At 42.7% G+C, this 16,970-nt stretch overlaps 1 protein-coding gene across 1 annotated transcript in view; it reads left to right on the top strand.

Annotated features, from left to right (window-relative positions):
- The first annotated feature begins 8,282 nt into the window (after positions 1–8,282).
- Positions 8,283–16,970, top strand: part of SNTB2 (syntrophin beta 2) — a 110,098-nt gene continuing 101,410 nt past the window's right edge. The window contains exon 1 of the mRNA XM_081806427.1: positions 8,283–8,883. Within this exon, the coding sequence (XP_081662553.1) occupies positions 8,304–8,883 (580 nt within the window). The 5' untranslated portion in view covers positions 8,283–8,303. The remainder of the gene's footprint in view (positions 8,884–16,970) is intronic.

Raw genomic sequence — 16,970 nt, 5'->3', positions numbered from 1 at the left:
GGACTAGTCATTATGAATGTTATCTTCCAAAATAATGGACAGTAACTTCCCTTCATTGACTGCAGTGAATGGAAACTCCAAGGTATTTGTAGTTGGGATAATGTTCCAAGCAGGTACAAATTCATCCAGCTTTGTCAGGGTCCTGTTGTTTAGACCACAGTCTCAGGGGGCATAAAAGATGGTACTTCTCTTCCCTCACACATGCCTGAGGCTTCAGACGGCTGATGACCTTCACTGTCTGCCAGCCTCCTGCCTGCAGCCATTGCAGAGGCCTGGGGACCTGCCCACCACTGCCCTAGAGGGCAGGCGAGCTGTGCTTGTTCACTCAAGATAGCCTCACTACCAATAGTGATCATAAGCCTTGTTTCAAGGAAGAATTTTAACTGCAGTGCTCCGTCTCAAAAACTGATGCCTTTGGCCTCTGGCACTCAGCTCTTTATTTTATTTAAAGGGAAAAAAATCTGGCTGTGGGTTATCAGTCTCATTAACCATCTTTCACCTGATAAATACATATAGTGATATATATAACATGTTATATTTTATGTTATATATATATATATATATGCCAGTTTCAAAGATTAAACACTGGGCAAGGATTTTGTTAACAGTAGGAATGGAGGATAGAGCCAGAAAGCCTGCCATCTATTTTACGTTTTCTGTCTTTTACTTGCTTTGACGTTGTTATTCCCATGGGTGTTATCAGCTGAATAGTTTTAATGTGATCTTTTAAATTAGAAGAACTCTAGTTAACCTGAACCGAGCAGATCGATTTCTTTCCCATCTCAGTGAATGTATTGTGTTGCATGCCTGTGGAAACCCAGTATGTGTGGTTTTGTTTGTTTTTGGGATGCAGAGAAGGATATGAGTTCTGATGACATCATGAGTAAAATGCTGGCAAAAAAATTTTTTGCTAAGATGAACCCATCCTCCAGTCTAGAAAGGGCAAATAAAAAGTGAGAATTTAAGGTAGATACGTGGGAAGAGAATTAACAGAGAGGTAATAAGAGAGAACTTTATAACATAAAGGACAGCCTGTTTCAGGTTTGCTAGGAGGGAACAGGTAAAACAAGGTTTATAGTGGATGCTACTTCTCTGCTTTGCCTGTTAACGTTTCTTTTACGGTAATAAGAGTTGTTTATTTTTTAACAAGAGAAAATCACATCTAATAGCATATATATAGGGAATCCACATAGGCATGGACATTCCTATAATAGGAGTACTTTAAACAACTGCAGCTTTTTGGGCCCTCTGTGTAAAATAATTTTCCTTTCTTCTTACTTGAATAAATTTCCTTAGTGAGGCATATTTTCCCGGTCTGCATTAGTGTGGACTATTACAACTTTTCAGTAGACTGTAAGATCCTTCCCTTCCTAAGAAATGTTTTAGGGCTTCTTTTGCATGGTTGAAACCAAAGTTCAAGTTACTGATCTTCATTGCATATGACCAGAGGGAGGCTAGGATGCCTTAAATATTAACTCGCTTTTCACTGTCTGAAGAGCTACAAAATCAGAGAGTCTTTATTAACTGGATTCTAGTTTAAGACTTGATTTACTTAAACATATTCTGAAACCTTGTGAATTATGGTGTAATTCTGACCGAAAAGGCTAACAGATCATGAGTGAAGAAGTAAAAGTTTTGAAAGTAGAAAGCATTCCTTTGCAGCATTTCCAGCCAGTGATTTGGATTTCCATAAATGGTATGGGAAGTCAGATCTTTGAGCCTTGAAATTCTTCCTAAGTAGAGGAACTTTGAATACAAATGAAGCAGAAACTGATTGGGGCAAGTTAGAGAAATTGGGGGAAGGGAAGGCAAAGCAGTATTAAATGAGAGGAACACTTCAGTGCATGTGTTCCAGGGTGATTTTACTTTTAGGGATCTGGGTAACCTAGAAGCAGCATGTTTGTGGTCCGGGTATTTTGCAGACTATGGCTCCTACCTGGATTCTACAGAAATATTTTGATCTGAGACTGCCTAGGAAAGGTCTTTTTTGCTAACCTGACTCAAATGCTTTAAAAATTCACTTTTCTCATATAGTAGTTGGTAATCTGATCTCTGAATGGATAATGTACCATATACCCTGGAGATGACAGTAATTTAGAGAGAAACTAAAATCTTGGAATACTGGAAGCAAGAGACCTAGCTTGGTGGGTTTTTAAGCATCAAAACTTTCTTTAAATGGGACATTATTCTGAACCATAATATATGATACAGATAAAAGTGGAGCTGTTCTGACTGTTGCTGGGGTTAGGGATGGAGGAAACAGATTTGTGAAGGAAACTGTGTGCCTCTGGCCTCATTTTTATGCTCATGGAAATGGAGACCAAGAGGGGATGTTATTTTTCCCATGGTCACACAACAGTTCATGAGAGGCCAAGGCGGCATTCTTACATTTGTTTCCCCTACTGTCTCTTGGTTGTAGGGACCCAGTTGTAAATGTGAATAGCAGGCATGATACACCACGGATATTCCATCTCAGGCTGCAACGAAGGTGCTTAAGCATTTCTCGCTCTGGATGAGCACTTGATTTAGCTATAAGACTGTGTTCTGTGGGTAGTCTTGTGTGTAAATCATACAGTGTTGTAATGAACAGCCTAGTACATCATGGGGTAATGCTCCTGTGGGGGTGTTTTCTCCGGGGAGTAGAATTGCTAGTTCATCTTTCACTTTTCGTTGCCCTTTGGATTGGCTGTGTTTCTATCCACGGTGTTTGAAAGTACTCATTTTCTTACACTCTGCTAGTGTAGAGGTAGACTTTAGTTGTAGCCCATCTAATGAAAAAATCTCTCATTTTGTCTGTATTAAAGATATTGCTCAATTTTTTTTTTATGTGTTTTGGCTCTTGAGCTAACTGTAAATTGCATATTCATAACCTCTTTTCCTTTTTTTCCTAATGTGTTGGTTTTTTTCATAGTCCAAGGTATTTTCAGATACAGATCAGCTCTGTCCAATAAACTGTCTGTGGTGGTGGAAATGTTCTGTATCTGTGCTGTACAGTAAGATAGTTACTAGCCACATGTGACCGCAGAGCACTTAAAATGCAGCTCTTGCAACAAAGGAAATGGAACTTTAAATTTTATTTTTATTTAAATAGCTGCATGTGGCTAGTGACTTTCGCATGTGGACAGCAAAGATATGGATATTAAGGCTTAGCTTTATGTCAGTCCTGTCTTTAGGAAGTTACAGGACTTAATACTCAACATACATTTATTAGTGCCTACTATCTGCTGAGCACCAACAACAGGTGAAAGGTGATCTCAGCTCTCAAGAACTTCACAGCCTCGTTGGGAAAAGGAACAAGTAAATCAATGAGGCTACATTAGGGATGAGCACAGATAAGGGGCACCTCACCAGCAGAGTTAGCAGTTGGAATTGGGTGGTAATGATCAAGGGGAAAGGGGGAAGAAAAGCATTCCTAAATCGTTCTCGGTACAAAAGCCAGAAGCAAGAGAGAGCATAACCTATCCCGCTAGTTCCACAACCCTATCTCCAGATACACTCAGATTCTGAGATACTGTGGGTTAGATTTCAACCTATACATTTTGAGGGGACACAGTTCAGCCCGTTAAAGACTCCATGGAAGGGCTTTTGGGGCTTTGTGAGCCCCCAAACTGAATACTTTGCATAAGTGAGCATTTGTCTGAGACGTGCCCACAGCATGCAACGGATTCTCAAAGGGGTCTGATCCCTCCAATGGCCTGTAATTGCATTAACCGACTCAGGAGGAAGTTGAAGCTATGGGACGAAAGGCCTAAAAACACTGTGTGCATCAATAAATATGATTTGGGGTTTAATGCCCTGTGAAAGAAGAGAGGTGAAGCTGACTGCCAGACTCCCAAGTCTTATGGTGAGGCACTGAAAATTCTGTTGGAACTGGTAATGAAGGAAAAGGGATTTTTATTTGGGGACCTTATCTGAATTTCATGGCAAAGTGTGTGATTTCCATGACTGTCAATAAAAAACACTGGTGATTTTCCATAACTAAGTGGATTCAATGAAACTAACCTTCTGCTTAGTATGTCCTTGCTAATATTTTCCTAAAAAGAAAGTCACAGAGCTACAAAACTGTCACCAGCTGCTTCTCATTAGGAATGTGGTTAGCAGATGTGGGTTTTCTAGTCCTAACGCATGAAATAGTTAATCCATTTTTGTGGGTTGCAGATAGTGATTTATCTTGGCGGGGTGAATTTTCAAATGTGCTTGCATCAGCTAAAGGATATATTCACCTTTCCCTCTTTCACTTCATGTTTGTGCTAGAAAGAAAAATACGTTTTAGGATCTTTGTCCTGAAAGGCAATGGAGTACTGCCCTTTGAAAGGGACAATTGATCTCACTGTCTTCTAACTGGGAAAGAGTCACGCATGGATAAATTTTCAAAGTTGGATGTTGGATTGGTTATCTTACAAGCTTCATTCTTCCTTTGGTCTCTTCTTTAGTAGTAATTGAGCAGCTCTTGTTTTTGTTCCTCTGGCATCAGGCCCTCTTTGTGGTGGTGACCTTCAGGCTTGCTAAGGGCTGCAATTTTGCCTGGGGCCCTCCTTCCTTATGAAATTACACAACACTCAAACCTTGGAACAAACCCCAGATCCACTAATTCTTTCCTTTGACGGACTCTTGGCAATACCTACTCCCTTTCAGCCGAAATGTAGCTTTATACAAGATCTGTTTGTCACCGAAATTAATTTGGCCATTTGCCTTTTAAGCCTGGAATCAAATGGTATTACGTCAGACTCATTCCTAGATAAAGTATAGACTCTTAAGCTTGAGACTTTCTACCAAAGGTAGAAAATACCTGCTGCAGGTGAACAGGTAATAATAACAGCAGCAGGTACTTTTTATGGAACTCTTTCAGGGTGGCAGGTACAGTGCTGCTAAACACTTCCCATATGACATCCCAGTTAACCCTCACAGCCATCCTTAGAGGTAGAAGGCATCTGAATTTTTCCGAATAAGAAACTGAGGCTCATGACCTCAGCCCCTTTCCTCTTGTCATATAGTATAGTAAATAGCCAAACTACAATTTGAGTCCTGTTCTTAATTACCATGCTATATTATATACCTACTATGAGGGAGAAGGGGAGGGGGAAGACCATTGGGTTTTGAGAGAGCATAGAATCAGAGCCTAAGTCATAGAATTCTAGGAAATTATGGAACTGAGAGCTAATCCAACCCCCTCATTTTAAAGGAGTAATAAAAAAAAATAGGGGCACCAGGGTGGCTCAGTCATTTGGGCATCCGACTGGTTTTAGCTCAGGTCAGGATCTCAGGGTTGGTGAGATAGAGCCCTGCATTGGGCTCTGAGCTCAGCGGGAAGTCTGCTAGAGATTCTCTCTCCCCCTCTCCCTCTGCCCCTCCCCCATATGTGCTCGCTCTCTCAAATTAATAAATCAATCTTTAAAAAAAATAAAGTAATAAAAAATAAAGTAGCAATGATCCCTGCCTTGTTCTGAGAAACAGTAAGATAACAGCTTGAGCAGAGAATACATATTGGTAGGTGAGAGGAATGAAAGGTTATTAGGAATTATCTCAGCCATTTCCTTTTTTAGAGGTAGATAAAATAACATGCCTGTTCAGAGAATTATCTAAGCTTGTCTCTCTGTCCCTAAGAAACTGTGGAAACAGATGTGTACTCTTTTTATTTCAGATTTCATTATCCACAGTAAGTAGATTTCCACTGACTACTTGAGATTTCAAACTGGATTGTAATTTTCACTCTGCAAGGAACCAGTAACCTTCAGAGGGATTATTTGAAATGACTGCAGCACAGAAGGCACTGAATTTCAATCAATCACATGTTTAATGAGTTCTTCTCGGCAAGGCAATATTTTTGTAATAGTGGGGGACAAAAAGAAGTCAATGGGTGGTCCCTGCCCGCCTGTATTTTATAACCTACTTGGGCAAAACAGGCAGGCATAGAATAAAATTGTTCAAAGGAAAAATCCCAGCAAATTGGGTAGACAGGGAAGCCTGGGATGAGCTCTTGCTATGTAAGAAAGTGGTTGAGAGGGGCAGGAGGTGTTTGGAAGGATGGCCTCAGTGGGGAACGTGCAAGGCATCACACTGACTGAATGTGGCTGATCTGAACGTAGTGATGAGAGAGAACACTGAAAATTAGAGTCTGATGGAGGACCTTGTAAAAACAGCTCAATAAATTGGGGATTTTTCACTAATATATTTAAAAATAATCTTTTAGGTAAAAACTCCCAAGTAACCCAAATAGCAACCTCCATTACCTTCTCTCCTCCTAGAGTTAAATACCTAGAGTTATGTCACATAACTTGCTATCTTATGTAAGTGCCCTTGCTATTTAGTTGGAAGATCTACGACTTCCTCCAACTCTGTTGATCAAAAAGTTCTTGATACTTCTGGAAAGAATTTCCAGCACTTCCCTTTTGCTAATAAAGATGTCGTCAAGTGCCCAACCTCTGGATGATTATGGACATAAAAGTGTTCAAAATAGTGCTTATACTCGAAGGAATCAGCTGCCAAGTTCTCTCTAATAAGGAGAAATTTCACATAACTCAGGCCTCTGGGGGCTCACGCCTCAGCTGGAGCAAAGCCAGGAACATCTGTGACTGCAGATGCACTTGGTTGGGCACATCGGGACCTGCTGGAACAGGGAGCTGGCTTCATTGCAGTTGATTTAGGAGAGGATTGGAGGGTTGAGCTTTTGCTGACATTTGCAGCTTGGAAAATCCTGCTCCCCTAATTGCAAAGAGGATTCTGCGGTAATGATTTTTTTGGTAAGAACTTTTCTCATTTTGAATTCTTTCTTCATTTGGGCTCTGGATACTTTCCAGTCTCCATTTTTATTGTTTTAACTCCTGGTATAGGAGGCTCTTTGAATGTTCCTGCCCACACACGAATGTGCATTCATAGAGAAGTGCATGGACATGGCTCACGAGCTTCAACATGTACTTCATGAGCAAGCAGGTATCCAGACCCTTTTACAGGAATTGGTGCACATTCATTCCCTCTGCTTGCAGCCCCACTCCACACAAGTGAAAACATGGGGATTTCGCTTTTACTGCTGAAGAAAAGTTGGAGGGCACCTTGACCTCATGTTTTTGCTGAGATCTCTGTCAGCAGTGTGATTTCTGGACTCTCATTTTTGAGGTTTGAGGTATGTAGTAAAGCCCTGGACCAGGAGGCTGGGAGACCCGAGTTTTTTCTCCTTCCTCACTGTGGACTTTGGGCCGGAGTCTTTGGCATTCTGGGCCTCAGTTTCCTCAGTTCTCCCAGCCCATGAAGCTGGAAGTGGGTGGATTGCAACACTCATGCCTTTGGATAAAAGCCACTGCAGGGTCTGCAGTGTGCATACAATTTCTGGGGATACACATCAACATTTGCCCCAACAACTGGCCATGACCTCCAGGATAAAAGAGTTAGATCTACAAATCCAAGTCCGAACTCTCCCATGTTAGATGATAAGAGGCTTTTCACACTCCTTTCCTGCCACCTCCACTGACCCTATGCTGTGTTCACATTGGAATTCTGACATCTTCCTAAGTAACTATCATTCTGTAAATATCTATGAGGCCTACCTATTGTAGCTGCAGAGCTGAAGAAGCAATGGTCCCCTCACTCCAGGCAAGTGAACAGGTGATTACAAAGCAGAGTAACAAATACCTGCATTCATGTCTCTGGACCTTTGCTTATGCAATTCTCTCTGCTCCACCTACTCACCTTCCATTGTCACCTCTGTGAAGCTGACCCCAGGCTCAACCGAAGGTTTCTTTTACTCTGCTCTGAGGGCATATTCTACATGTCACTTAACCGCATAGTATCGCCTCAGGTTGGTTGGTTCTCGGTTCTCCTCTGCCACTAGACCGCCAGCTCTTAATTGTGGTACGTTTTATTCAGCTCATCTCCAGGCATCGAAAGGAGCACAGGGCTGAGCACTTAGTAAATACATAATGAACCAATCAATGCAGGAGTGAACGTGCAACCAAGTCTTGCAGGCTTGCAAAGTGCTTCTTGAGGCTGATTTTGTTTTCCGCACCGGGGCTGCTCGAACTGCGCGGTAGAGGTCAGGAGTTTCGGGGGTGGCCATCGGAGACCAACCGAAGGAGAACGTGAGACGGAGCCCTCACGGCGCCCGCGCTGCCCAAATCCAGCGAGCATCAAGGGACTGGCCTAAAGAAGCGCAACGACTTAACCTCCCGGAAGCTGCTCCGCCCGCCACTCCCCGCCCCTCCGGACGACGGGCGTGGCCTCTCATGAATAATGAAAGACTGCGGGGGGGGGAGGGGCAGGACCCGCCCCCTCGGGCGGGAAGGGGGAAGCGCCGAGGCTGCCTGACTGGAATGAGGGTAGCTGCGGCGACTGCGGCGGCGGGAGCGGGGCCGGCCATGGCGGTGTGGACGCGGGCCACCAAAGCGGGGCTGGTGGAGCTGCTCCTGAGGGAGCGCTGGGTCCGTGTGGTGGCCGAGCTCAGCGGGGAGAGCCTAAGCCTCACGGGCGACGCTGCGGCGGCTGACCCCGAGCCGGCTCTGGGGCCGGCAGCGGCTGCCTTCAACGGCCTCCCGAACGGCGGCGGCGCCGGCGACTCGCTACCGGGGAGCCCCAGCCGCGGCCTGGGTCCCCCGAGCCCGCCCGCGCCGCCGCGGGGCCCGGCGGGCGAGGCGGGCGCGTCGCCGCCCGTGCGCCGGGTGCGGGTAGTGAAGCAGGAGGCGGGCGGCCTGGGCATCAGCATCAAGGGCGGCCGCGAGAACCGGATGCCGATCCTCATCTCCAAGATCTTCCCGGGGCTGGCGGCCGACCAGAGCCGGGCGTTGCGGCTGGGCGACGCCATCCTGTCGGTGAACGGCACCGACCTGCGCCAGGCCACCCACGACCAGGCCGTGCAGGCGCTGAAGCGCGCGGGCAAGGAGGTGCTGCTGGAGGGTGAGCGGGGCCGGCGGGCGGCGGGGCGGCGGGGCGGCGGGGCGGCAGGCGGCGCTGGGCTGGCCGGCGCTCACTTTGTTTTTACCATCCTGGTCCCCTTTGCGGAGAGAGTCCGTTCCCTCCCCCTCCGCGTCCTCGGCTTCCCCGGCTTCCCCGCGCCGGTGGCCCGGCTCTCCCTTGGACCCTGCCCACTGGGGCTTTGAGTGTGGAAAAAACTGATGCTTCTTGCAGGAAAAGTTGGCTTTCAGTCCCTAAGGAAGACTCGGTTGAGATTTAGTAAAAAGCTGCAGCGCTTGAAGCCCCGCCTCTTCAAGATAAGCTGACACTAAGAACTAGAGGGATACTGAAGGGCTCGAGTCCTGGAGGTCTCGCTTTGCCTCCTGCGAAATGCCGGGTTGGCGCTCTCTTCACTCACATCTGGCTCCCCCGGGCGAGAGAGGGTCTGTTTAAAAAACAAACAAACAAACAAAAAAACCACCCACACCGATGCCAGTGGTATGTTTGGGCAAACCACCGAAACTACTGGTTAATTTATGGGAATTTAACCCACCATTGACTCTCGACAATAACCAGAAGAGATCATAGCACTTCATCGAAGCCAGAAAGCTGAAACAGCAAGTTTGTGTGGCTAATGAGCCTTGTTTAACAGAGGAGGCTCACGTGTTTGAACATTTACTGCCAACTAGAGTTTTGCCCCTTTTGCAAGAGACTGGTGCCAGCTTCCTAGCATTCACAGGCGTGCTGCTTCAAGGCTTTGAATGAAGCCTGAAATGTTAAATCTCAAGATATGTTTGAATAGCCACTATTATTATTTGCTTTAAGTACCTACGTGATCTGTAATCTGGATCTTTTGTGATGAATTTATGGAAGGCAAAAGTAAATCTCATTTCCGTGAAGTACTCATGCATGTTGGAGGTGGTAGAGTATTGTCAAGGTGATCTGAAAAGCCAGAAATTTTTGAGCGAATGCCTTTCTCTCACGGGTGATTCAGTCATTCAAGAAGGAAGCATTTATTACTGGCTGTTTAGAAGAGGATATAAAAGATAATGTTCCTCTATTTGGTCTCTAGTTGGGGACATGATGGAAAAATGCAAAACAACTTTAAGTTACTGATTATGTAATGCAAACTATAAATGCCAAGGGAATGCAAAGTTAGGAAGTAGTGGAAATCAGGATTAGTCAGGGAGGCCTTTTTCAAGGAGCTGAATCTTGAGCCAGGTCTCTAAGGAAGTAATGGACATAGACAGGCAAAGATGAGTCAGGAGGGTATTCCTGGCAGAGGAAGAGCAGAAGGGAATGGGTGGGGAATAGGGGTAGGCAGAGACTAGTCATGGAACTGAGAGGTCAGAAGTCCAGCTTGGCAAAGTGATGTTCACTTTTTCCCAAAACTGCTTGTAAATACTTGGAAAAATGTTAGTTTGTATGTACTCCCAAGTGTGAAATTCCAGTGTCCCATCTTTATAATATCCTATTTATAAATCTTATTTATACCTTACTTATAGGTGGTGCCAGACACTGCTCAGAAATTAGTGTTAATAAATGGAGTAAAATTATAGACTGTGGCTTGGGCAGTGGGTGTATTAAAAAAAATTGTAACCTTGTAACCTTAAATATGCACCTTGAAATTGGTCTAGCTAAGCATTTGGTTATAAATTCTTAGAACCAGAATATTGGAGTAGTACTATTTATGTAGTACTCACCGGTAATGGGCAGACGTTTCAGCTCTTTACACCATATATTTCTTAAAAGCCCAGTTTTTGTTTAGATATGTTTTGAACCTGGTATTCATACCAATTAAATGAAAATCATCTAGTAAATGTTGCCCGGTATTCATTAGTCTGAAATAGGCCACATGTGCTTTTGGAAGGAGGCTTTACAAACAGCAGCATAATAACATATTTATTGAGTGTCTTTTTACCTAACACACAGGTTCTGTTTTATTTTCCTATTTTGTAAAAGACAAGCAGTTTTTGTCCTTAAATGTGTGGGGAAGTATGAAATTACACTTTCAAGCCAAAGAGATATAAAAATAAAATTACTTAGAATATGCTAAATCACTGAAAACAGTGATTTAATTGAACCAGTCAGACATTATTTAAAATCAAGAGCTGGTGTTCCATCCAGGTAGGCCACTTCTAAAATGTAGATTTTATGCTTAGTCCTTAAAGTTTTGGAACCTTATTGTTCTTCCATTAGATGTCTCAAAACTTGAAAAGCTGCCTTAAGTATGCTCTTTTGTGATGTGGACAGGGAATTTCAGGCATGCCCTTGCCACCCTCAAGCAAAGGAAAGCGGTAGTCTCTGGTTGCCTGTGGTTAGGGAACTGAGCTAAAGGGTTCCTTTTTATCTCATGGATTTGTCAGGATTATTCATTGATACATCAAACATTTACTCAACTCTACCATGTGCCAGAGGCACTTGAAGATACCTGATTCCTGCCCTCAGGAAGTTTGGAGTTGAGATAAAAGAGAGAGAGATGAGAAGTAACTATAGCAAAGGGCTAAAAAGGATGTTAGAACTCTGGAGCGGACACAGCGCAAAGAAAGGAGAGATCTGTAGAAGACCTCAGTGGGGGTCAGAGGCTGAGGATGCCTGGGAAAAGGTTGATGGAGAAGTTGAAGCTTCCCCTACGAGAAAGCTGCCACCAGTAAATACACACAAATGAGAGACAGTAGGAAGTTATTTTGCCCAGTGAGGGTAAGTACAAATGAGGACTTTGTGGTCAAACAGACGTGGGTCTGTTTCTGGCTAGTGGTTTGTAACCCCTGGGCAAGTTACTCAACCTTGCTAAGCCTTAGTTTCCTCATCTGAAAAACCAGGATGGTAATAATACCTCCTTCAGAGGGTTGTTACTCATTTGACAATTTGTGTGCTAGGTCCTTTCTTAGGGACTGGGAATATAGCAGTAAACAACAATAACAAAAACCAAAGTCTGAATGAGGAAGGTAGGAATGGGTCATGAAGGTACAAGTGAGATGACACAACCACTCTTAGAATAGCCAGGATAACAAGTTGTTAAAACCCAAGGCACCATTTTACTTGAAAAGAAATACGTGGTAAGAATAAAGATTACTGTAGGTGAGCAGGTTAAGAATGAGTTTGCATTTCTTGGTTGCAAACACCTTTTTCTAATCTTTTTTTCCTGTCATCTCTTGTATAGGCCAACTTTTTTATTTTTAAATTTGCGTTTAGTTTCCCATCCCTTTGATTTTTCCTCTTCTCATTTGCCACTCAGAACCTTACCCTTGATTTTAGCCAAAAGGCTGAGAAGCGATTTTACCACTCAGAACCTTAAAACTTGCTTTTCTCTGTGCTTATAGTTTTGGCTAGTGACTGTTAGCATTGATATTCAGCTATGCTATGCAGCGATATTCAGACTGTAAGCATAAAGGGGTGACTGCTCACCCATCAGGTATTGTATGTTGAATTTGCTGTATCTTGAGTGCTAAAAATAGGGTCTAACTAGGAAGCTTCTAGAATTTATATGTTTAGGGCTGTGAAATTAAATGAACACAAATTATACATCAAAAAATGTTCCAGAAGAGGTTAGGGAAGACAGTATAAAGTATTCAGCTTAAGGTTTAATATTTGAGAAAAGATCTTTTCTTTCTTTTTTTTTTTTTTGAAGCAATTCTCATTGGAATATTGTTGGAAAATCATCTTTTATTGCCTAAATATAGTTTCAAAAGTTTTGTTATCAAATCTACTGAAAAGAAGATGGTTAAGTGTATAGAGGAAGTGGACTGGCATGAAATTTAACTTGAAAATAGAAAATATTTTTTGTATCCAGGATGGTTTGAGATTTTGAGTGTTATATATAATATGGTTCTTTTTTTTTTTTTTTAAGATTTTATTTATTTATTTGACAGAGAGAGACACAGTGAGAGAGGGAACACAAGCAGGGGGAGTAGGAGAGGGAGAAGCAGGCCTCCTGCCAAGCAGGGAGCCCGATGCGGGGCTTGATCCCAGGACCCTGGGATCATGACCTGAGCCGAAGGCAGATGCTTAATGACTGAGCCACCCAGGCGCCCCTATAATATGGTTCTTTGTGCACGTTAGGGGACATGTAACATATTGTTGACAGTATTAGGCTGCTAAATTAAAGAAGCTAGTCTGAATTTCTACACTGCCACTTTCTTCCTTGTTTGTTGGACAAGTTTAGAGTCTCCTAAGGAAAACATTTTACATTTTCTTTGAGATTTTGCATGTATATTCATCAGTTTATCTCTTGAAGAACATCTGAATTATCAGGAAGTTTGTGTTTCTGTGTTTGTTTCTTTTTGTTTAACTAGCCTCGTCATGTTTCACTTGAATGATTAGACATGTTTATATGAGAAACTATGTCTTTGTAACCATATTACTTCTCATAGTCTCATGCTAAAATATGTCCTCCAAATTATTATTAAAGTATGAGAAGTTTATTGATTCTAATATAGAGTGGTTATGAAAATTCTAAGAACATTTTTAGAAACCAAAACCAGGCTTTAATTTAGATCTTAACTGGTAACTCAGTAACTTCAGTATGTTATTTGCTGTGTAATTTTTCCAGGATAAAGATTACTTTACTCAGGGATCATTCCTATAGTTTGTGTCTTTTATACATAAGGCATGAGGTACAGCCCGTGGCTCTGGAAGTGTTCTGCTGTTCTGAGCTGTTGGATTATTTGAGGATCCATTCCCTGTTCATGGCTAGATTTACACACTATCCTAACTAACTGGCAACAAATAATGCTGCCTGCTTGCATTTTTCACTAAATAACGTAATACCTTACTTTTTTATTAGCATTTTAAAATGATCTATGCATTAAATTTTTTTTTTAAATTTTAAATAGGCTTCATACCCAGTGTGGAGCCCAGTGTGGGGCTTGAACTCAGAACCCTGAGACCAAGACCTGAGCTAAAATCAAGGGTCAGACACTTAACTGACTGAGCAACCCAGGCGCCCCATCTATTCATTTTTTTTAAAAAATTTTTTTAAGTTTTTATTTATTTGAGAGCGAGAATGAGAGACAGAGCACAAGAGGGGGGAGGGTCAGAGGGAGAAGCAGACTCCCTGCTGAGCAGGGAGCCTGATGTGGGACTCGATCCTGGGACTCCAAGATTATGACCTGAGCTGAAGGCAGTCGCTTAACCAACTGAGCCACCCAGGTGCCCTATCTATGCATTTTTATATGCATTTTGTCATTTGACCTTCACACGGTCCTTGGAGGTGATGGGCTGTTTATTTTTGTTTTACAAATGATTACACTATAGTTCATTAAAGTTAAGTGAGTTACTAAAGGTCTCAGAATTTCTCTTGATTTTTAGAGGAAAAATTTTAATGTTCTTTGCGCGAAAGGAAAAACCTTACCTGGACTTTTAAAGCTTGTAAAGTCTTATCTTCCAGATGAGGAATTAATGACCGGATAGGTTAAGTGTCGTGTTTGAGGTCAACTAGCTAATCAGTGGTGGAACTTGGACTAAAACCCAAGTCATGCTTTCTCCCTTGTACTATACTACCTACAACTAGTCATTCAGGTCTCTTAGCCTCTCCTGTGCATCATGTTGCAATGCGTTGTGAGAGATCAGCGTGCAAAATAAGTTGAAGGTAGTCTCTGGCGTTGAAGAACTTAGACTGAAATTGGGGAGAGAAAACTGCCACATAGAGAGTAAGCGATCAAATGTGTAGTACTCCCTCTTCGAGAGTTCTCTGAAGGGAATGATCCGTTGTGGGGTGGAAGAGTAGAGTGTGACATTATGGGAAAAGGATAATTAGATCTGAGGCTTGAAGGACAGGTTGCTTCTCTGTAGATGGAAGGCCTTCCACGTTGAGGGGGTAACCTAAACAAAAGCCAAAATGAGCATGACATATGATGGGAAGTGAGGAGAATAGGAATGGACTTGGAAGAAAATAAGGCTGGGTAGATAAATTGGAGCCAGATCATGCAAGGCCTTGAAAGCCAGCCAGAGGAATTTGGACCTTTTTCATTCTGTCAGTCAACATTTATTAAGTACCTACTGCAAACAAGGTGTTGTGGTAGATGGTGGGAATTAAAAATTGGGAGTAATCCTTGCCCTTTAGGCTAGTAAGGAAACAGTTATAACAGGTTGTGGTAAGTGAGAACTTAAAAGAGGTGAGAACATGGTGCCCTCAAAGCAGAGAAAGAAGTGCAAAGGAGATAGCATGTCAAAGGTAAGAAAGTGACAAGTAGCTGGTGTGTTGAGAGAAGTAAAGCATGGTAAGAAATGTGTGCCTGAAAGTATGCTGGAAAGGTGGGCAGAGGCCAGAGATCATCAGGGGCCTTGTATGCAGTGCAAGCAGTTGTCTCTAAGTGGGGTTTATATTTACTTTTCAACCTGAAAAAAAGAACTTGAGCTTTATTAATATTTAATGTATGGGTGATACAGGTTCTCTCAGTCTTCCAAGATGGGGCCATTACACATTTGATATACAAGGTGATATCTCGAGGAAAGAGTCGAAGCTTCACAAAGCAAAGGGATTGAGAGTGGTGACCTTACTAATTTGCTATTATCATATTGTGACTTACTGTAGTTTACTTGAGCCTGATTGAGTGGATATACATTATATCATGTGCTTTTAACTAAATTAGTCTTCTCAAAATGAACAAGTGGCTTAAAGATTTGCACAAAGAAACCATGGATTAAAGGTAATTATAATACTACAAACAATAACAAAAAGGTAAAGCTGACATTTCTTCTAGTAGGAGCTATTTGTCACATTTCAAGGTAATCATATCTGTTGAGAAGGCAGCCTAAAAAATGAAATTGCCAAGAAGACTATTTTAAATGTGGATTAGCACATTATAATTATTAATGAACTTGGCCCTGAGAGTATCTTGTAGTTTGAGTCATATAGTAGCTAATGATAGTTTGACTTCATCGGGAATATGTTATTGTCTTAATTTAATCTTTATGCCATTCTCTCTTGATTTCTATATCTTAAGGATATTTAATAATATATATGTATTAATGAATATTCACAGATTGAGAGTGTAGACTCACATTTTACCTATGGGTGTGTGCTGTCAAAAGTTTTAGGCCTGGGAAGCCACCCAGGCTAATTTAAAGTGCTTTTAATGAGGGAGTGTTTTAAGTGAGGGAATGATGTCTTAGGAAGTTCAGAAGGGCAGGTGGAGTGTAGGAGCTCAAGACATGAGGCAAGGGAAAGCAGTTAGGAGGTTGTTGCAACACCATAACGATAGTGAGACTGGATGGGACGGTATGAAGCTGAACAATATTAGGGAGACAGAAACAGTAGGTCTGGGGCGCCTGGATGGCTCAGTCGGTTGAGTGTCCGCCTTCAGCTCAGGTCATGATCCCAGGGTCCTGGGATTGGGTTCCCCACTCAGGAGAGAGTCTACTTCTCCCTCTGCCTGCCACTCGCCCTGCTTGTGCTCTCTCTCTCTCTCTCTGGCAAATAAATAAATAAAATCTTTAAAAAAGAAAAGAAAAGAAACAGCAGGTCTAAACGATTGGTTTGGGGGCTGAGGGAAAGAGAAAAGTGGAAGATAACTCCTAGATTTTTAGCCTCGGAAACCAGATAACTATGAAACCAAAAGTAACAGGGGAGGAACTGTGTTTTGAGTGAAGGTAAGAATTTGGTTTGGGGGCGCCTGGGTGGCTCAGTCGTTAAGCGTCTGCCTTCGGCTCAGGTCATGATCCCAGGGTCCTGGGATTGAGCCCCGAGTCCAGCTCCCTGCTTGGCTGGAAGCCTGCTTCTCCCTCTCCCACTCCCCCTGCTTGTGTTCCTTCTCTCACTGTGTCTCTCTCTGTCAAATAAATAAATAAAATCTTAAAAAAAAAAAAACAAAGAAGTTTGGTTCGGGGCATGTTGGAGTTACCTGTGTGACATCCTGGTGCAGAAGTCCAATAGCCAGTCTGGAGTATGGTCTATAGTCAAGAGAGATATGAGAATGAAGATTTATGAGATGTCAGGGTAGAGGTGGTATTTGATGCCATGAGTGTAAATGGAATCATCAAGAGAGAGTGCAAATTAAAAAGAGAAGTAGAACCAGGATGGAACCTGCAGAACCCCTACATTTGAAAAAAGGAGTACAGGAAGAGGAATCTGGAAAGAAAAGGTGTGA

The sequence above is a fragment of the Leptonychotes weddellii genome, chromosome 16 (assembly GCF_054177405.1).
Source record: "Leptonychotes weddellii isolate Sample4059 chromosome 16, ASM5417740v2, whole genome shotgun sequence".
NCBI lineage: Eukaryota > Metazoa > Chordata > Mammalia > Carnivora > Phocidae > Leptonychotes > Leptonychotes weddellii.
This window is presented reverse-complemented; position numbering and strand designations above follow the sequence as displayed.